The 21,578-nt window shown below is 43.2% G+C and overlaps 1 protein-coding gene across 4 annotated transcripts in view; it reads right to left on the bottom strand.

Moving 5' to 3' along the window:
- Positions 1-21,578, bottom strand: part of DDC (dopa decarboxylase) — a 106,920-nt gene that overhangs the window by 60,314 nt on the left and 25,028 nt on the right. For all 4 annotated transcript variants that reach the window (XM_045389133.3, XM_005549583.5, XM_065541961.2 and 1 more), the window contains exons 3-6: positions 20,402-20,515; positions 18,315-18,434; positions 9,293-9,427; positions 8,213-8,356 (exon numbers count right to left, since the gene is read on the bottom strand). In XM_045389133.3, the coding sequence (XP_045245068.2) occupies positions 8,213-8,356; positions 9,293-9,427; positions 18,315-18,434; positions 20,402-20,515 (513 nt within the window). The remainder of the gene's footprint in view (positions 1-8,212; positions 8,357-9,292; positions 9,428-18,314; positions 18,435-20,401; positions 20,516-21,578) is intronic.

Genomic DNA, 21,578 nt, shown 5'->3' with positions numbered 1-21,578 from the left:
TAGAAATCAATAATAAAAAGATAGCTGGAAAACCCCAAAACTCGTGGAGATCAAACAACACATTTTAAGATCAAAGGAGAAGTCTGTAGAAAAATTTAAAAGTACTTCAACTTCAATTAAAATGACAAAAAAGCTCATCAAAATGTGTGGGATGCAGTGAGACAGTACTTAAAGGGAAATTTTTTTTTTTTTTTTTTTTTTTTTTTTTTTTGTTTTTGAGACGGAGTCTCGCTGTGTCTCCCAGGCTGGAGTGCAGTGGCGTGATCTCGGCTCACTGCAAGCTCCGCCTCCCGGGTTCACGCCATTCTCCCGCCTCAGCCTCCCAAGTAGCTGAGACTACAGGCGCCCGCCACCACGCCCGGCTAGTTTTTTGTATTTTTAGTAGAGACGGGGTTTCACCATGTTAGCCAGGATAGTCTCGATCTCCTGACCTCGTGATCCACCCGCCTCGGCCTCCCAAAGTGCTGGGATTACAGGCTTGAGCCACCGCGCCCGGCCAAAGGGAAATTTACAGAACTGAATACATCCATTAGAAAAGAAGGGAAATCTAAAATCTATAATCTAAGCTTCCACCTTAAGAACCTAGGAAAAAAGGCAATTTAAATGTAATATGGCCGGGTGCAGTGGCTCATGCCTGTAATGCCAGCACTTTGGGAGACTGAGGCAGGTGGATCATCTGAGGTCAGAAGTTCAAGGCCAGCCTGACCAACATGGTGAAACCCCATCTCTACTAAAAATACAAAAATTGGCTGGGTATGGTGATGCATGCGTGTAGTCCCAGCTACTCAAGAGGCTGAGGCAGGAGAATTGCTTGAACCTGGGAGGTGGAGGTTGTGCCACTGCATTCCAGCCTAGGCAAAAGAGAAAGACTCTGTCTCTGAAAATAAATAAATAAATAAATAAATAAATAAATGCAATGTAAGCAGAAGAAAAGAAATAATAAGAATTAGAACAGAAATCAATGAAATTGGAAATAGGAAATAAAGAAAAAAGGTGATTCTTTGAAATGATAAATAAATTTTAAAACATTCACATAGGTTAATTAAGAAAAAAGAGAAAAGACACACATTGCTAATATCAGAAAGGAAAGTGGAGCCATCATTACTGATCCTATGAACATTAAAAAGATAATAAAGAAACATAATTGATTCCATGGCCACAAATTCAAAAACCTAAATAAAATGAACCAATTTTTTGAAGGATATGATTTACCAAAACTCACACAAAGAGAAATAGATAATCTCAATAGTGCCACATCTATTTTAAAATTAGACCAATAATTAAAAACCTTCTAAAACAAACAAACCATGCCCAATTGAATTCATTGCTGAGTTCTCCCAAACATTTAAGGAAGTAATGATTACTTACCGAAAATAGAAGCAAAAGGAATACTTTCTAACTCAGTCTATGAGACCAGTATTACAAAGGCATTGCAAAAAATAAAACTATAGACCAATATCTCTCAGAAATATAGATGCAAAAATTCTCAACAAAATATTAGAAAATGGAATCCAACAATGTAAAAAAAATTGTATATCACAACCAACTCAGATCTATTCCAGGATGGAAGGCTGATTCAACATATGAAAATAAATTAATATAATCTATAATTTCAACCAACTAAAGGACAAGAATCTCATGATTATGTAAATAGATACAGAAAAGTATTTGACAAAATTCAACACTTGTTCAAGATAAAAACTCCTAGCAAACTAGGATTAGAGCAGAACATCCTCAACTTGATGAATGACATCTACCGTTAACATCATACTTGAAAGAAAAACCTACTGTTAACATCATACTTGATGATGAAAAACTAGATGTTTTTCTACTAAGATCAGGAATGAGGCAAGTATGTCCATTCTTACCACTCCTATCAACATTGTTCTGAGAGTTTCAGCTAATGCAATAAGACAAGAAAAGGAAATAAGAGATATACAGATTGGAAGGAAAGAAAGAAAACCATCTTTGCAGATGACATGGTTATGTATGTAGAAATCCCAAAGAATAAACCAAAACAAAACTCTCCCAGAACTAAGTAAGCAATTATGGCAAGCTGTAGGATAAAATATAATATTAGACAAAAGGTAATTGCTTTCTTATTATCCAGCAATTTAAAAAAATGAAATTTGAAAATAAAATATAAACCATTCCCACTAGCACCAAAAAAAGGTCAAAAAAAGAATGCGCTTTATATGAGGAAAACTACAAAATTCTAATGAAGAAAATGTTTTAAAATATCTAAATAAATGCAGACATATTTCGCATACATGGATAAGAAGTCTTAATATCATCAAGATGTCAGTTATTTCAATAAAATCTGTAAATTAAATGAAATCCCATATAATTTGTTATCCCAGAAAGTTAATTTGTGCATTTTGCTAAATGGATTCTAATGCTTATATGAAGATGCAAAGGACCCAGAATAGTCAACACAACATTAAACAACAGTGTTGGAGATCTGACATGACACTTCCCAAATTCAATACTTAGTAGAAAGCTATAAATCAACACAATATGGTATTGGCAAAGGAAGAGACAAATACATGATTGAACAGAAATAGATCCACACAAATGAAGTCAATTGATCTTTGACAAAGGAACAAAAGCAATTCAATGGAGGAAGTGTAGTATTCAATAAATGGTGCTGGAACAACTGGACATCTGTATTAGTCCATTCTCACATTGTTATAAAGAACTTCCTGAGACTGGGTAATTTATGAGGAAAGGAAGTTTACTGTTCCTTTACAAAGAAAGGAACTATTGGTTCATAGTTCCACTGGCTGTACAGGAAGCATGGCTGGGGAGGCCTCAGGAAACTTACAATCATGGCAGAAGGTGAAGGGGAAGCAAGCACATCTTCACATGGTCAGCAAGAGAGAGCAAAGGGAGAGGTGCTACACACGTTTTAAACAGCGAGATCTCATGAGAATTCACTCACTATCATGAGAACAGCAAGGGGGAAATCCATCCCCATGATCCAGTCACCTTCCACCAGGTCCCTCCCCTAACATTGAGGATTACAATTCCACATGGGTTTGGGTTGGAACGCAGAGTCAAACCACATCAACATCTAAATGCAAAAAATGAATCTAGACATAGACCTTATACCTTTCACAAAAATTAACTGAAAATAGATCATAGACCTAGATCTATTTTAATGTTTTAAAGTGCAAAACTATAAATTTCTAAGACGATAACATAGGAGAAAACCTAGATGACCTTAGGATTGATGATGAAGTTTTGGAGACCACACTAAAAACATGATCCATGAAATAAGTAATTGATAATCTGGATTTCATTGTAATTAAAACTTCTGCTCTGCAAAAGACACTGTTTAAAGGACGAAGTGACAAGCTAAAGACTGGTAGAAAACATTTGCAAAACATATATCTTCATAAAGGATTGGTACCCAAAATACACAAAGAATTCTTAAAACACAATAATGAAACAATCCAATTAAAAAGTGAGCAAAAGACCTGAACAGACATCTTACCAAAGAAGATGTTCATGTAGCAAATAAGTACATGAAAAGATGCTCAACATCATATGTTATTAGAGAATTAGAGAATTTTCAAGTAAAATAACAATAAGATACCACTATACAGCTATTAGAATGGATAAAATCAAAAACACTGACAAAATTAACAGCTGACAAAGATATGGAAAAACCAACACTAATATTCATTGTTTGTGGGAATGCAAAATGGTACAGCATCTTTGAAACACAGTTCAGCCTTTTCTTATAAAACTAAACACACTCTTACCATATGATCCAGCAATTGTGCTCCTTGGTATTTAACCAAATGAGTTGAAAACGTATGTACACACAAAAACCAGCACACAAATGCTTATAGCACTTCATTAATAATTGTCAAAACTTGGAAGCAACCAAGATATCCTTCAATAGGTAAATGCATAAATGAATTGTGGCACATTCATATCAGAAAACAGCATTCAACAATAAAAAGAAATAAACTAGTACAAAAAGACATAGAGGAAACTTAAATACATGTTAGTGAAATCAGTCAGTCTGAAAAGGCTACATATTGTATGATTCCATCTGTATGACATTCTAAAAAAGAAAAAATGATGGAGACAGCCAAAAAGATTAGTGGTTGCCAGTGGTTCAAGTGGAGGGAGAGAGGGATAAATAGGTGGAGCACAGGGGATTTTTATGGCAGTGAAGCTATTCTCTATAACACTGAAATGGTAGACACACTAGTTAAAACACATAGAAAATTCAATAGACATAGTGACCCCTAAGGTAAATTATGGATGTTAGGTATTGGTGAATCAATTTTAACAAATGTATCACATTACTGCAGGATGCTAATAATGGGGGAAAATGAAGGTTGGGATATAAGAAGGTATATGTCCTTCCTGCTTGTTTTTCTGTAAGCCTAAAACAACTCTAACAAAATTAAGCTTATTAGTTAAAAAAATCAATCCATCATCCAATTAGAAAATGGGCAAAAGACATAAAGACACATGTCACTGAGGAGGACATACAGATAGTGAATAAGCACATGAAAAGATGTTCATTAATTATTGGGGAACTGCAAATTAGGACCATGACAATACCAAATCCTGGTGAGGATGTAAAGAGCCTGATTTTCTCAAGCATTGATACTGGAAATGTAAAATAATACAGTCACTCTGGAAAATACCTTGTCAGTTTCTTTTTTAAAAAATTAAATGTAATAACTACCATAGGACCCTGAATTGCACTCTTAGGCATTTATCCCAGAGAAATGAAAACACATGTCCACCCAAACACCTATAAATCAATGTTCCTGGATGCATTATTTGTAATAGCCAAAATATGGAAACAACTACAACGCCCCTCAACAGGTGAATGGGTTAACAAACTGTAGTACAGATAATATGGTACCAAATCTCTGCGGTGCAGCAACAAAAAGGAACAAACTATTGATACACGCAACAACTTGGATAGATCTCAAGGCCATTATGCTGAGTGAGAAAAGCTGATCTTGAAATGTCACATACTGTATAATTCCATTTATATAACATTCTCAAAATGACAAGAGTGTGAAGATAGAAAACGTATCAGTGATTGCCAACGGTTGATGATGGTGGGAGATCAGGAGGTTTAGAGTGACTATCAGGGAATAGCAGAGGCAGACCCTTGTGGTGCTAGAGGATTTCAGTATTCTCATTGGCATGGTGGCTGCATGAATCCACACTTGTGATAAATGACATAGACCTATACACACACAATGAACCAGTGTCAGTCTCCTGTCTTTGTTATGGTACTATAGTTATATACGTTGGAACAATTAGGGGAAATTGGGTGAAGGGTTAGTGCGCAGAGTTGCTGTGTGCTAACTTCGTAATTTTCTATGAATCTACAATTATTTCAAAATAAAAAGTTGGCCGGGCACGGTGGCTCACACCTGTAATCCCAGCACTTTGGGAGGCTGAGGCAGGCAGATCGCCTGCAACCAGGAGTTCGAGAACACCTTGGCCAACATGATGAGACCCTGTCTCCACTAGAAATACAAAAATTAGCCAGGCATGGTGGTACACGACTGTAATCCCAGCTACTCAGGAGGCTGAGGTAGGAGAATCACTTGAACCTGGGAGGCAGATGTTGCAGTGAGCCAAGATTGCATCGCTGTACTCCAACCTGGGTGACAGAATGAGACTCTGTCGCAATAAAATAAAATAAAATAAGTTAAAATTTTTTGATGTTTAGAATTACGAACATGACATGTTTATCAGTTAGGCATAGTTAAAGAGAGAATTGGTAAGTTGTAAATAAGTTGACTGAAGTCTGGAGATTAAAAAAAAAAAAAAAAAAAGAATGTGAGACATGTAAAAGGGCATAAGAGATGTATGGCAGTCAGCAGAAAGATTTAACATATACATAATCAGAGTCCCAGAATGGGAGGAGAGAGGAAATGAAGAGAGGAAAACTTTGGGAAGATAATAGGTTAGAATTTTCCAAAACTGAAGAGAGACACCAAATTACAGATTCAGGAAATTCTGTGAAATTCAAGAAGAGGAAGTACAAAGAAAATTATCCTTGTATCACAGTAAAACAAAGACAAAAAACAAGCAGCACTCCCAGTGGCAACACAGGAGGACGTATTTTTACATGTTCTTCATCATCACAACATTAAAAGTACAACTGACATCTCAACAGAAATCAAGGAAGAAAGAATTCAATGGACTTATACAAAGTACCAAAAATAAAACTAGCTACCAAACACTCTAGAATTCTATACCCAGAAAAAATATCTTCCCAGAGTGAAGGCACAATAAAGACACTTTCAGAATAACAAGACTGAAATAATTCATTGTATCAAATTCACAATAAAAATTTCTACAGACTAAAGGAAAAGATGTCAAATGGAAATAAGAAAATGCAGAGATAAGAAAATGGAATAATATGAAATAATTAATCCAAGAAGCAGCAAGAACATAGAGAAAAGCAATCATATAATAGTTGGGCCAAATAAAAAACAAATAGTAAGACAGTAGATAACATTTAAATGTATCAATAACTACCTTGAGTGTAAATGAACAAAATAAATATCCATCCTAACACTACATTTTAAAAACAAATTTTTAAAATAGCAACCATCAATGCTGCTTTCACAGGATACATCTTAAATATAAATGAACAGGGAGGTTGAAAGTAGAATGAAAAATGTCTATATCATGCAAACATTAGCCAATAGAAAACATATGTAATTATAGCAATGTCAGACAAAGTACCCTGCAGGACAAAATGCGCTACTAGAGATATAAAAAGCATTTCCTATTGATAAATGATGATTTACCAGGGAGATACCACAATTCTAAATGTGTATGTACCAAATTAATATGCTTCAAAATATGTACACAATTTAACAAATATAAAAGTGGAAATAGACATATCTACACTCAGTGTGAGATTTTAACATACCTCTCTCAGCAACTAATTTGCATTTCTTTGGTTATTGGAGGATCAGAATTGGTTTTGTGTTCTTCTTAGTTTTTTGTGGTTATATATGAAGCTGATACTTCACATATTTCACATGTTTTTCCACTGGAATGTTGCCTTTTTGCTTATTGATACGTAAGTCTTCTTTTTAAGATTTACTTCACAACATATGCTATAAGTAGTTCTTGCCAGCATTTGTCTTTTTATTTTATGAGTTTTGAAATTTTTGTAAAATACAATCTTCTCAACATTTTAAGTGATGTTTCCTGCATTGTTTTCATCCCTGAAACCTAAAAGAGTGTGTTTTGATAGATTTATTTTTCCCTAGACAGAGTATTCTAATGAGTCTTAATATTTACACGATAGGTCACCTCATTTAAATAGAATCTATTCAAATTGTACTGAAATTGTTTGTGGGAATTTTAAGGGAGATCTTTCTTTCTACCTGAATGATCTTTCTTCCAAATCTTTATTTATTTGACAACTATTTCTTGATCTTCTGTTCAGTGCCAGGCACTGTTTCAGGAGCTAGGGATAGAGCAGGGATTCAAATAGACCTTCCCTCCCCACACATTCTGTTGGGAAGAAGGAAGCAGTAAACACATACAGAAACAAATCTGTATGGCCTGTGGAGATGCTCGCAATGGAGAAAGATAAAGCAGAGCAGGAGGGCAGAGACAGACATTTGGGCAGGTACACCTTGATCCCCTGGCAGACTCTTTTTGCATCCTTCAAAATGTCACTTTGCTGTCACCTTGCTCTGCGTGCTAACTTTGAGCCATGTCAGTCCTTCCACATTATACTGATTTGCTTATGCTCCCGAGTCTTCCATGACCTCCCAGATTAGGATAAAATGTTACATAAAATCACACCCGCCATGATTTCCCCAGTCACACATTAGCTATTCATAGGAAGTAACTCGGGAAGTAACTTGAATTGACCAAAAAAAAAAAAAAATTGGAGGTAAAAAGCATTTCTCAAAGATTAATTCTTTTTTTCTTTTTTTTTTTTCTTTTTTCTTTTTTTTTTTTTTTTTTTGAGACAGAGTCTCGCTCTGTCGCCCAGGCTGGAGTGCAGTGGTGCAATCTCGGCTCACTGTAACCTCCGCCTCCCCGGTCCACGCCATTCTCCTGCCTCAGCCTCCCGAGTAGCTGGGATTACAGGCGCCCGCCACCACGCCCGGCTAATTTTTTTTGGTATTTTTAGTAGAAACAGGGTTTCACTTTATTGGCCAGGAGCCACAAGTGCTGCTGAACTTACAAAGAATGGAATCAGGCCAGCCGCTCTGTCTCTCTCCAGGGCTTCCTGCAGGGCAGACGCACGCATGGCGAAGTTGCCATCTGAGGGGATGGCTTTTAATTTCACTCCACCAATTAACCCAGCTCTTTCCACTGAAGAGTGTGCCTGGAAGGAAGACAGCAGAGTTGGATTTGTACGGGTGTGTGCATGCAGTTATTACCAGACCCCGGATCTGCAGAGAGCAGCCAACATTGCAAACACAAGGTTCCTCTCACGGCACAAGGGGCAGAACTGCTCTTGACTCCTCCCTCTCCCCTGCACCTTCATGAGACCGCTTTTTTTCCTGGAGTTGTTTCTGTTCCTGTGGAATCTTGCTTTTAAGTTTGAAGAATCGGGCACTAACAAATGTAGAGTGCTGGTCAATATTCATGAAGTTTTTCATTTGTTTGAATTCAAGAGCAAGCGGCGAGACCCTGGAAAGTAGATCCCAGAGGTGAACTTAGAAATCCTAGGCTTAAATCTGTCCGCTGCCCCTGACTGTGGAGCCTTGGGGAGCTTGGTGGCCAGGCTCGGTAAATACTGGAGGAAAGAAACCAGCCAAAAGGCATCACCACTGTGGCAGATCCATCCTCTCTCAGAGATTCTCAGGAAACGCAATTCTCAGGAAAGCTGGCCACCTTTTGCCCTTCTGCCCCCACCACTACTGTCTCCTGCTTGACCCTACCCAGGGGCCTGAGATCACAGAATAACAAAGCTGCAGTTAGGGCCCAGGACTTTGATCCCCATGTCCAGTTTCTCTACAATGATGCTGGGAAGGCAGGCCAGATAATCACAACATAAGTCTGCACTGGTAGAAAAGGTGACAGAGCCAGTCACAGTGATGTCTCCACACATTTATTTCCTTTTCAGCTTGATCTATCCAGTTCCCACCCAAGAATTCACCGCTTCCCTTTAGTTCAGGTCTCTATCTAGTGATACCTGAGGAACTGCTCTTAGATTTGGAAGGATGCTGTTTGGTTTGGTTTGGTTTGGTTTGAATTTGACATAAAACCAAACATTCAGGTCTTGAAGTCTTGGCTGATACCCGCTCAATACACTCACCTGATCCGATGAGTAAGCCACCAGCTTCTCCATGATAGCGGCCTGTGTGAGCTCTGGGGACGCTGCTTGCAGCCGATGGATCGCTTTGGTCCGAGCGGCCAGCAGGGCCACCAGGGTGGCTTCACTGGCACTTCCCTAAATTCAAGGGAAGGTCCAAATGAAATCCAAAACATAGCGAAGGCATTGGTACCTACATTATTGGAAGACATATTGTTTTGTGTTCATGGCTTTCTTAAAATATGAATCTGAAATGGCAAAATTCACTCTCCTTTGCTTAGGAGAAAACTAATATTTTTGACACCTAAGACCACCACTTCATCTCTTAGTATGAGTTTGCCATTGGTGGGTCTATTTTGTGTAACAGCAGCAGATAACATTTTGACCACTTTCCTGCGCCAGGTATTGTGAGAGCTTCTCCTCATGGACTGATCCCACCCCGGCCCAGGAGGACTGCTCCTGTCTCCATCGGAGGAGAACGGCCCAGGGCACCAGCATGCAAGCCCCACTCTGCATTCATATTCACTTGGACAGAGCGATTTGCATTTGTTTATAAAATGGAGGTGCATTTTCCTTGAGACTAAGAGATGCCTTGAAGGGTTTCTTTTGATCCCTAAAGACCCGGGCTGAATTGTGTCCCCTCAAATTCATGTGTTGAAGCCCTAACCCCCAGGACCTCAGATGTGACCATATTTGGAGATAGGCTCTTTAGAGAGGTAATTAAAAGAAAATAAGGTCACATGACTGGGCTCTAATCCAATCTGACATGTCCCTGATAACAAGAGGAAACCTGCCTATAATCCCAGCACTTTGGAGGCAGAGGAGGGTAGATCACTTGAGCCCAGGAGTTCGAGACCAGTCTGGGCAACATACCGAAACCCCATCTCTATAAAAATACAAAAATTAGCCACGTATGGTGGCGTGCCCGGTAGTCCCAGCTACTCGAGAGGCTGAGGTGGGAGGATGACGAGCCTGGAAGGAGGAGGTTACAGTGAGCCACAATTGCAACACTATACTCCAGCCTGGGTGACAGAGTGAGACCCAGTCTAAAAAATATAAATAAATAAAAAGAAGGGGAAATTTGGCCCCCAGAGATGTGTGTGCACAGAGGGAAGACCATGTGAGGACACAGGGAGAAGGTGGCCATCTGCAAGCCCAGGAGAGAGGCCCGAGGAGAACCAACCCTGTGGACACTTTGATTTTGGACTTGCAGCCTTCAGGACTGTGAGAAAAGAAATTATTCTTCAATCTACCCAGTCTGTGGTATTTTGTTAAGGCAGCCTTGGCAAACTAATGGATTCAGTGCCTGCTATGTTATCCAATTTAAGTTGTAAAATAATCCCATGTTTGTGTTTTAACATCTTTAGGTGGGGAAACAGATGCGCAGAGAGGTTCAATAACTTGCCCCAAATCAGCAGCTAGGTAGGGCACGGTTAGGAGTGAGCCCACGCCTGCCCTTTCTAGGGTGCCATGGTCCTAGAAAGGTAGGGACGGCGAGCACCTTCCCTCTTAAGTAAGTCCTAGAAGAAACCCATCTACCGACCAGTATGAAAGGACATAAGAAAGGGCAAATAAAAGAAGGTAGATTCTTATTGACTCTGAAAAAGTTTATAACATGATAGGTTTTTACAGAGAAATATATAAAAAAATAGTTAAGTAGAAATGCTAACCTCTCTTCTTAACATTTGATGCTGTCTTCATTGACCCTGATTTCTCATTTTGATTTTGCCATGACACTACTTTTACTTATTCTTTTGAGTCAACCCACATCCTTTGGAGAGACAGTAATACTGAAAGATAAATACATTTATTCATGTTTCTGTAGCACTAATGGATGGGTTCAAATATACAGATATATGCTTCTCTTAATTCAGCATCTAAAATGGGTACTTTATTTCCTTCAGGCTATATTTTCATGAGCAGTGATTTTAGACATTGTTTTAGGCCAGGTTTACCAAACTTGGCCAGAGGAGAGAGAAGTGGGGAAAACAATATTGGCTGGCAAAGCTAAATCAGCCATCCCAGGAAACCCAGGCTCCCTGAGAGCAGGCACTGTACCTTACTTACACTTCTCCCATGCACCCCATCATTCCTCTCTCTGATTTCCTCCCGTTCCCCTATCTGCCCCCACACACATTTTGTTTGTCATGTCCCACCCATTCTCATTGGAAATGTAACATGAAAAGCCTAGTGGAAGGCACGGTTCCCTGTTCTCATGCTTGACAAGCAGGCGTGACTGCCGCTTCCCCGGCTAAATTCTACCCTCTGCTTGAAGCCTTGGAACACAGGTGTTCATTCTCTGAACATTCTAATGAAATGAGTCACCATGAATCACCTGAATCACCATGACAACTCATTATGGCTTTTTTGAGGGGGGGAATGGGGGAGCTTAGTTCATGTCCTAAGAGAAAATTCACCTTCTTAAGTCAACAAAACGATTTTTTAAAAGCCTGAAGGAGCAAATTGTCAGTAGCATATCTAGAACCACACCACCCTGATGCCACCAGGGTGGCCTGGTGGCCTCAAGCATGATGTCGGGTGGAGCTCTCTGCATTTTGCTGGCAGCAGATCTTCGCAGAGAGCAGCACAGGGAGGGTGACGTGTGGTACAGAGCAGGAATGATGGCTCTGTGCGATAGCAGCAGACAAAGGTTGCCATGGCAAGCCTGCTCGAGAGGCAGGAGGGGATGCTGGTGAGGTGTGACGCTTCCGGCTGCTGATGCCGTGAGCAGAAATGTCCTTTCGTCTTCTGTTTTTTTCAAAGCAAAAAATTGGCTTTTCTTCCACAAGAGCTTTCAAACCCAATTAAGAGACCATTTTCGCAGCCTACATTTGTCCAGCCTCAGAACGACAGTTTATCATTTGACTCAGACACCCATCACTGCGCTGACGCCCACAGCTGTGATTACAGCTCTGAGGGGATCGATAACGCAGGCTGGCTCACAGGCTGTCACCAGGCTCCTGTGCTCTTTGGGGCCTCACCAATTACAGACAATCAGCCTTGTCTGCTGGGAATGGTGAGCTTCCGGTGGCAAACACAGATTCTATTTCTTGCTTTCATCCAGAAAAAAACTGAGTGGATTGGGCTCACAGGAAGATTATGTTAAAGCAGGGGCTGAGAAATACCAGGAATATTCCTACCCAAATGCTAAGAACTTGTATGGTCTCTCAAAAACGAGATTGTCTTTAATGAAATGAAAATGCAGCCCATAGTAGCATGCACATCTCTGGACACCAACCCAAGCCTACGGTCAGGGATGAACAGTCATAACTCTGGTCGTCTTTCCTACTAGCCTTTGTTTTAATTCGCTTTTGCTGCTATGCATGTTCTACTAACTTTCTGGGCCTCAATATCATCATCCATGAAAAAGATTGTCCATAATGCAATCAATCTTCAAAAATATTTTGAGGATGAAGACAATAACACAAAGCACAAGACATAGGCTGAGGCCGGGCGCGGTGGCTCAAGCCTGTAATTCCAGCACTTTGGGAGGCCGAGGCGGGTGGATCACGAGGTCAGGAGATCGAGACTATCCTGGCTAACATGGTGAAACCCCGTCTCTACTAAAAATACAAAAAACTAGCCGGGCGTGGTTGCGGGCGCCTGTAGTCTCAGCTACTGGGAGGCTGAGGCGGGAGAATGGCGTGAACCCGGGAGGCGGAGTTTGCAGTGAGCCGAGATCACGCCACTGCACTCCAGCCTGGGAGACACAGCGAGACTCCGTCTCAAAAAAAAAAAAAAAAAAAAAAGACATAGGCTGAAACATGGGCAAGCTCATAATTGCTATTCAATGAAAAGTAGCTGTTATTATAACAGACACACCTTATATTATGGGGGATTGATAAGATTTTTTTGAGGGGTATATAATTAGAGAAATCACTTTGGGCTGCCGAAAAAAAGTTGAATATGAAACTGTTTTTGTTATAAAATACGATGACCTAGAAATGCTTCAATTTTTGTTTTGTTCCATTTTGATTTAGTGGGGAGTGTGAATGTTAAACAACGAACACAGCCAGGAGAGCCCCAGCAGGAAGCCGATCATCTTGCAAGATTGTTGCACTTTCATCCTAAAGGGTGTCCTCCAAAACTTTTTATAAGAATGAAAAATGTGATGCAACACAAATATTTTAGGTATTATTTATATAGATTGTGATGCATCATAGAAAATCATAGAGTAATACTTCTTTCAAAGAATATTTAAATAGTGGGAAATGCCCACAATAAACTGATAAGGAAAGCACCATGCGGAAAATCCATACATGTTGTATCGTTTCAATTTTGTTTGTGTGTACATATATCCACATGTAGATACTGAAATAACACAAGGAATATGACAAGAAAGCTTCCGTGTCTTTTTGTTTTTACCATGAATGTCCAGTGTCTAGGTGGAAAGGAGACAATCTTTTTTTTGTTTTTTTCTTTTGAGACAGGGTCTCACTCTGTCACCCAGACTGGAGTGCAGTGGCGTGATCTCAGCTACCTCAATCTCAGCCTCCCGGGTTCAAATGATTCTCCTGCCTCAGCCTCCCAAGTAGCTAGGATTACAGGCACATGCCACCACGCTCGGCTAATTTTTGTAGTTTTAGTAGAGATGTGGTTTCACCATGTTGGCCAGGCTGGTCTTAAACTGCTGACCTCAAATGATCCACCTGCCTCGGCTTCCCAAAGTGCTGGGATTACAGGTGTGAGCCACTGCACCAGGTCCATAATCACATAATCATGTGGAGAAAACCATGAAAAGCTTCCCAAAAATATAGAAGATGACAAAAAAGGGGAATATCAAAAGAAAGAGAGAAATCATGGAAGAGGTACCCAATCTGTGGAAAATTGAAGCCCCTGAAAAAGAGTGACGTAGCCCACAATAACTAACATACAGTAGAAGAAAAATATCTGCACTGTGTAAAGCTGAGTCTTGCAAGGATCAGCAGGGCTCACCAAATGCTAGGGAGGGTCAAAATGAGGGGAACAGACTGGGTGCAGTGGCTTACTGCTGGGTCTGTCCTGCAGACCCTGGCCAATAGATGAAATGAGTGCTCAGACACAGGTATGCAGTGTAAGAGCAGCTAGGTGACTGCCTGGCTCTAGTGGCCAGAGAGCACCCCTGAGAAGCTGGAGAAGCTTGCTTTTATTGAGTGCAAGCACAATTCTGAAAACCTGGAGCAAAAACAACCTGTAGATAATTAACATTTATTGTTCCCTTTTCAGAGAGTGTCATGTGTAAGGATGTTCCAAGGTCAGTTCCTGGACAACTTCTAACAAACAAGCTTGACCAAGATAAATTCCTCTACACGCCCTTGTACCTACTCCTTGCCCTCTGCCTCAGGGCTATAGAACAGCTGCTTCAGCTATTCTCCCCTGGAGCTTTGCCGAAACTTCTGACCTTTCAGAAGGCCTGCTCCTTTTCCTTATAGTTTCTCCCACCACTCTGACTGATCTCCTACAGCTCACGCCTGTAATCCTAGCACTTTGGGAGGCCGAGGTGGGTGGATCACCTGAGGTCAGGAGTTTGAGACCAGCCTGGCAAAATGGCAAAACCCCATCTCTACTACAAATACAAAAATTATCCAGGCATGGTGGTGTAATCCCAGCTTCTTGGGAGGCTGAGGCAGGAGAATCGCTTGAACCAGGAGACAGAAGTTGCAGTGAGCCGAGATGATGCCACTGCACACCAGCCTGGGTGACAAGAATGAGACTTTGTCTAAAAACAAAACAAAACAAAACAAAGAAAAAAATGAGGGGAACAAATGGAAAAGAAATGGAAAAGTAGATCTTGGCCCATGTATAAAACTAAAAGAAAAAGTAAGTCGGCCACCAACATCCAGGCCTCCTGTAAAGGGTTAGACTATGCATGCCCTTGCCTGGAATCAAAACCACGCCCTCTCGCGTGGCTGTCCCACTGGGTCCCTGACTGCTGCTGCCCTCTGTCCCCTGGAGAATCAGGACTCATGTTCCAGAGGCTAGAAAGCCATCTGGCCCTCACCAAGGCAAAGTGCAGCTGACAGAGCATCGGCTGAGGGCCGCGTGCAGTAGCTCCCTCCCCTCGCTGGAAGGGCACCTGTGACAGCCTATCTTTGCTGTGATCTTGGCCAAGGAGGCTCTTCAGCTGCATACCCACTGACAAGAAGAAAATTGTGCTGGGCCTGAAGCAAATTGCATTTGCCGAATCATTGCTGAGTCATTGTTGCTGCTACGTAGAATGGTATAGTTCACAGCAACGTATTGAAACTTTGCTTACAACATAGCTGACGTTTTTTCTTTTTTTTTTTTCTTTTTTTTTTTCTTTTTTTCTTTTCTTTTCTTTTTTTTTTTTTTTTTTTTTTTGAGATGGAGTTTCCCTCTTGTCACCCAGGCTGGAGTACAATGGTGAAGTCTTGGGTCACTGCAACCTCTGCCTCCCAGGTTCAAGCAATTCTCCTCCCAAGTAGCTGGGATTACAGGTGCCCGCCACCATGCCCGGATAATTTTTATATTTTTAGTAGAGACAAGGTTTCACCATGTTGGCCAGGCTGGTCTCAGACTCCTGACCTCAAATGATCTGCCTGCCTTGGCCTCCCAAAGTGCTGGCATTACAACGTAAGCCACTGTGCCTGACGTTTCATTTTCATCAGCTTCCCATTTAATATCACTTATGTCTGATGGAAAGTGAGATAACCAAAGAATGCGAAGAAGGAGCACATGGAGGGATGGCTCTGAGCCTGGCCACAGGGCCTGTGGGTCACGGAGAAGGCAGTCATCAGTCTCGGCATGTGGCCTGTTCAGGGATCTCAGTGTCATCCAGATGAATTAGCGTTCATATTTTTTGGCCCAGAGTCTAGAAATAGGCATTATAAGCAAGTTCCCTCCATGACTCTGAAGCACACTGGATGTGGTAGGCAGATTAATGCATCCTCATTCCCAGAGATTCCAGGTCTTGGTCCCCAGAATCTGTGACTGTTTACTTTCCAAGGAAAAGGTGACTTTTCTGATGTGATTAAGAACCTTGACTTGAGAAATTATCTCAGATTGTCTGGATGGACCCAATCCAATCACATGTGTCCTTAAAAGTGGAGACCCACTTTCTTATCTTATATGTGGTTAGAAGGAGATGCGACCATGAAAGTGTGAAAGGAAAATAAATCTTCGGATCCCCAAATCACTAAGCCAAAGGAGAAAGTCAAGCTGGGAACTGCTTAGGCCAAACCTGCCTCCCATTCTATTCCTAAAAGAGATAGCTACTAAGATAAAAAGCTACCTGCCTCCCTCACAAGGAATTTCCTCTTGGATGAAGGACAGACAGAACTCAAAGTCACCCCTCTGCCCACTGAGACAGCTGCACATCTGATTGCCTCCTTTGGAAAGGCTAATCAGAAACTCAAAAGAATTCAACCGATCGTCTCTTATCTACCTATGACACGAAAGCCCCCTTCATGCTTCGAATTGTCCCACCTTTCCAGACCAAACCAACGTACATCTTACATCTCATGTGCCCCTCAAATGTATAAAACCAAGCTGTGCCCAACCACCTTGGGCACATGTCGTCAGGATTTCTTGAGGCTGTGTCATGGGCACGCATCCTTCACTTTGGCAAAATAAACTCTCTAAGTTGATTGAGACCCATCTCAGATATTTGGGGTTTACAAAAGAAAGGTCAGAAAGATGGGACACAGCTGGCTTTGAAAACAGAAATGGGGCTGTGAGCCAAGGAATTTTGGAAGCCTCTAGAAGTCAGAAGAGGCAAGGAAACAGATTCGCCCCTGAAGCCTCCACAAGGTGTCAACTTTGGTTTTAGCCCATTAAGACCCAAGTCAGACTTCTGACATACAGGACTGTAAGATAATCAGTGTGTCCTGTTTTGAGCCACTAAAATTTGTCACAACATCAATAGAAACAAATACATAAAATTATCAGTCTTGTTGCACATTCTCAGGACTGGAAGTGGGGAGACTTGCTTGCTAGTTTCGCGTGGCCACACTGGCCTTGTGCTTTGCACAAAGGTGTTCTCCACTATGTGCCTCACTGTTCTCACCCACTGAATGGGCCTTCACCAATTCTCAAAGCCTTGTGGAAGACAATATCTGAAAAGGAAGCCCCTTTTTCCCAAAGTTAACAATGCTTTCCTAATGAGACTATCATCTACTTGACATGAGAAAAATGATTAAGGGAGAGTACTGGGTTCAACATAGTTCATGCTAGGAGGTTTTTTTTTTTTTTTCTTTTCTTTTTTTTTTAAATGCATCAAGTCCAAGTAATCCCAGTGCCATTTGTCCTGCAACCCCAGTGGAATAGAAATTCCATCATGATTGTCTTTTGTCTATCTTGTTTCCTGGTGTAAGCTCTGACACACAGTCACTGTCAACAGACACATGTTACAGGAAGAGAATGAATTAAGCTGCTGCATAGAAGCAGCAGCATCTTTAAGTAAATGATTGGTTCAAAGACAAGTAGCATTTATAGCCTCCGAAGCCTGGTCACAGCTGCCACCTGTGCTGTCCTCCAAGGAAGATCACAGGCTCTGAGCCACACAGATACAGGGTCTATAACTTACCAGCTGGGAGCCATGGAGCAAGCTACCTAATGTTCTGGGTCCCAGTTTCCTCCCCTGTAAAATGGGCTATTAAAATGTTTCTTCACTTGTAAAGGGAGGTTTTTAAATTCATAGTGTTGTTATGAGAATTAAATGAGTTAATGCCTGGAAAATGCTTAGGCACTGTGGCCAGCGATGGGGAGCCCCACACAAATGGTAGTCGCTGTAGTTGTTATTTCCATGCACCTGCTGTTAAATAGCTGCTGTGCTATCTACCATAGCTTTAGGCCTGAGAACTGAGCGCCCTGCCCTGGGGAAGCGAGTGAAAGACAGCACTGGGATCCTAATCCAAATCCTGCCAATCCCAAGACCAGTGATTTCCTAAGAGCTCGGTTTTGTTTATTCTCCAGGGGAAATCTGAGGACCTAACAAGAAGCATGAGCGCCTCTTTCCCCACCTGCAGCTATGGTCCTGTGCAGAGCCCATGCATCCCAAAAGTGGCCCTCCCAGCTCTCACCTTACCTGGATCACTCCTCCCCCTTCTCCGGCATTTTCAGTCAAAAATGCCTTTGGCAGCTCCAGCATCTTCCCGAGCCAGTCCATCATCACAGTTTCCAGCTCTGTGCATGCTGGGCTTGCTGCCTGTGGTTGGGGAAGGGAAGGGATTAACCAAGGGCCAAGCATTGCAGAATTTGGGGAGCAGCAGTAACAAGGGGGGATTTAGCCTTCCACTAAAGCCCAGATTAATGCCACCCAATCTCAGATGTGATTCAAAGGCCTGAAGCCTGTTTGACCTAGACTCATGCAAGGAGAGTGATTGGGAAGGAACACACGGGCCACCATAGTGAACCTTACTCCACTGAGCCTCACTGCATGGGCACTGCTGGCTTGCTAGTATATTCATTTGTTCATTTACAGAAGGGTCCAGAAAGTCCACAGGTGGACTCTCCTCCATAGTCACAAGTGAAGGGAACGAGGAAGTGGGCGCCAGGCAGCTGTCACCCTCTGGGCATCCCGAGAAGCCATTGATCTTGTCTTTTAAACTCCCAGTGACTTTTCTCTGTGAACTCTCCTCTCTCTCTGAACAAGCTGGTCTTGGACCCCATCAAAGGCGGATTGAGCCTCCACTTTCATAAAGGTCTCCAACATCAGGGGTGCAAGGTGCTCTCGTGCCTAGATGTGCACAGCAGCATCCTGATACATCACCAGTAAGATCTAAGTTAGAAGAGTGCATTCTCCCTTCTGGTCAGCCCCATCCTGCTGGGTTCTACCTGAGCCTGGCCAAGCCCAGCTCTACCAGGAGCCTATGCTCTCTGCTAGGGACCAGGTATCAGGCAACGCAGCCTGACAGACAGCGAGGCACCCCCTTCAAGGCCTGAGGGCGATCAGACTGTCCCAGAATGAGCAGATAGAGATGGATGACAAGTACCTCTGCAGGGACAGAATGGATTTGGACCAGCACAGCTAAATGAAATCTGCTACAGTATCCAGTGATAGAAAATGCTCTTTAGGAGAGGGTGTGCTCAGCCCAGGCCACACTGGCTGGCCCAGGCCAGCCCTGCCGAGCAGAGAGGGAGGCCCTGGTGACTGGCAGAGGAGCAGCACAGACACTGGCACAGACACTGAAGAGCCCACAGATGGGCTCTTCAGCCCTGCCTGTGGGGCCCATGATGCCTGTTCACCTGGCAACTTCCAGTGCCCCAGCCCAAAGAAGAGCAAGCGCCAGGCTGGTGAAGCAGAGGTGGCACAGCTGGGCCCTGTGGCACAGTGCTGCAAATTCCTGATTGACAGCTCCTTTACGCATCACAGCATGCCACATAGACCGATGCCCAGAAGTCCACCTGACTCCAAGACACAGACAAGATGAGCACTCTGTACCCCGAAGGCCAAGCACAGCCCCTGGCTTTTGAGGAACTCCGCAGGGTGCAGCAGCCCTCAGACACTGGCCATCAGCAGGCAGCTCTACCTCCAAGCTCTCTGCATTTGGGAGGAAGGCATCTTTCCTGTAATCTGTGCCTGGAGCAGCCAGCCATGGGTAGAGCCAGCCCTGCCTGCCGTTCTTCTGAACAGGGACTTTTTTAGGCATTTGACCTCCAGATAGGGCGGGACTGGTGATGTGCAGGCAGGAGCTAGGCTCTTTTCCAGAGTCCCCCTGCTCCAAGTCTCTGGACACATCTGATGGGCTGGTTGGAGCCTCTCCCTGGGCAGCAGCCCAGGCAGAGAACAGATGGAATGAGACCGGGGCAGTAGTGGTTTTCAAGCTTTGAAGGATATAGAAATTCTCTGAGCTGCTTGGGGAAATGCAGATTCCCAGGCTGGAGCTGCAGAAACTCTGGGCCCCAGACCGTGATGTTAGCTCATACCAAGTGCTTCCAACACAGCCTGCGCAGAATGGGCTTTGAGTTGTTGAGACTTTCTCTGTTCTGAATCACTACTCCCTCAGAGGCACCCTCTCTGGGCTGAATCCTTTCTCCTCCCTGCAACAGTGGCCCGTCTGCCCACAGACGGCACTGCCATCTGCTCAGGTCCTATGTGCAAAGGTACCGTGTCCCCACCCCGGGATCCCACCATAGCCAGGACCCCTTCCCCAGGTGCATCCGTACACTCACCCAGGAGAAGCCGATGCAGCCAATGGCCCCGCACAGCATGTCCGCGAGCATGGCCGGGTATGAGCTGGCCGTGGGGAAGTAGGCGAAGAAGTAGGGGCTGTGCCAGTGCGTCACCTGCATGGGAGGATGGAGCATCTGCTCAGAAGCAAGGAAAGCCAGGCCTCAAGAGAGCAGAGAACCCAGGTACCTCAGTGGCCCCCAGCTGCCAGATGCAGCCAGACCCAGAGTTAGGTGAGTGCGGTTCCCCAAATGTCAGCCATCCCAGTACCTTCCTCCATTATTTAGGAGCATTTACACATCACCTTACTGTCCCCACTCGCTTTAAACCAGCTCCCTTTTTGATACTGGAATGTATTTCCTAGCTCAGAAGGAAAAGTTCTAGCTCCAAAATAAAGTGGAAAATCCTTATAACTTTCTGTAACAAAAGAAGCCTCAAAATACCACACAGTGCTTCAAGTTCTTGCTCCTGTGCTCTCGACAGTGAAGGCGCTGCCCCAAGGCTGATCTCTTTGTACCAAAAGCTTAGTTTTCCTAAAACTACTCTAAAAAATAAAGTCTCCACAAAAACCAGAAACAAAAACCAAGAGCCTGATTTTCAAGGTTTCTTCAGTCAAGCCACAAACATGCATCTGGTCTTCCAGCTGCCCCGGCTCTTCTAGAGGAGCCGAGGCCTTCCCTCCAGCCAAGCGACTGATCATCCCGCAGATGTCTCGCCTCTGCTGTCCCTCAGCCTGGCCACTGTCCCTTGCCATTTGCCCTGGCTAGGGGCATCCCACAGTTCTCCAGCCCATAAGGTGAACATCTGCCACACCCTGGGTGAGGCACAGAGGAAAAGCTCATGTGGGCCTGGGAGGAGATCCATAAGAGGCAGCGACAGCTCCATGTGGTATGCTTGGGGACGGGGGTTCTGGGATCCAGGAGGCGAGGGTTGTGGTGGACACCCAGGCAGGGAGCCTCTCTGGGCTGGGAAGGTCTGGCAATGGTAACAAGGCGCGAGCCTCAAACATCGCAGAGTCTGGGAGGACGATCAGGGGAGGACAGAAAAGGAACAGGTGTAGCCTAGTCTTTGCTTCTTTAATTTGTTCCTGCCAAGGCGGTACCTGCCCTGAAGGAACAGAATAGAGTCCTAAAGCCCTCAGGACAACCCTCAGCCCCTGTGCAGGGAGAAGGTACAGAG

This window comes from Macaca fascicularis, chromosome 3 (assembly GCF_037993035.2).
Source record: "Macaca fascicularis isolate 582-1 chromosome 3, T2T-MFA8v1.1".
Classification (NCBI taxonomy): Eukaryota; Metazoa; Chordata; class Mammalia; order Primates; family Cercopithecidae; genus Macaca; species Macaca fascicularis.
The sequence above is the reverse complement of the archived record's forward strand: the minus strand, read 5'-3'. Positions and strand labels throughout refer to the sequence as shown.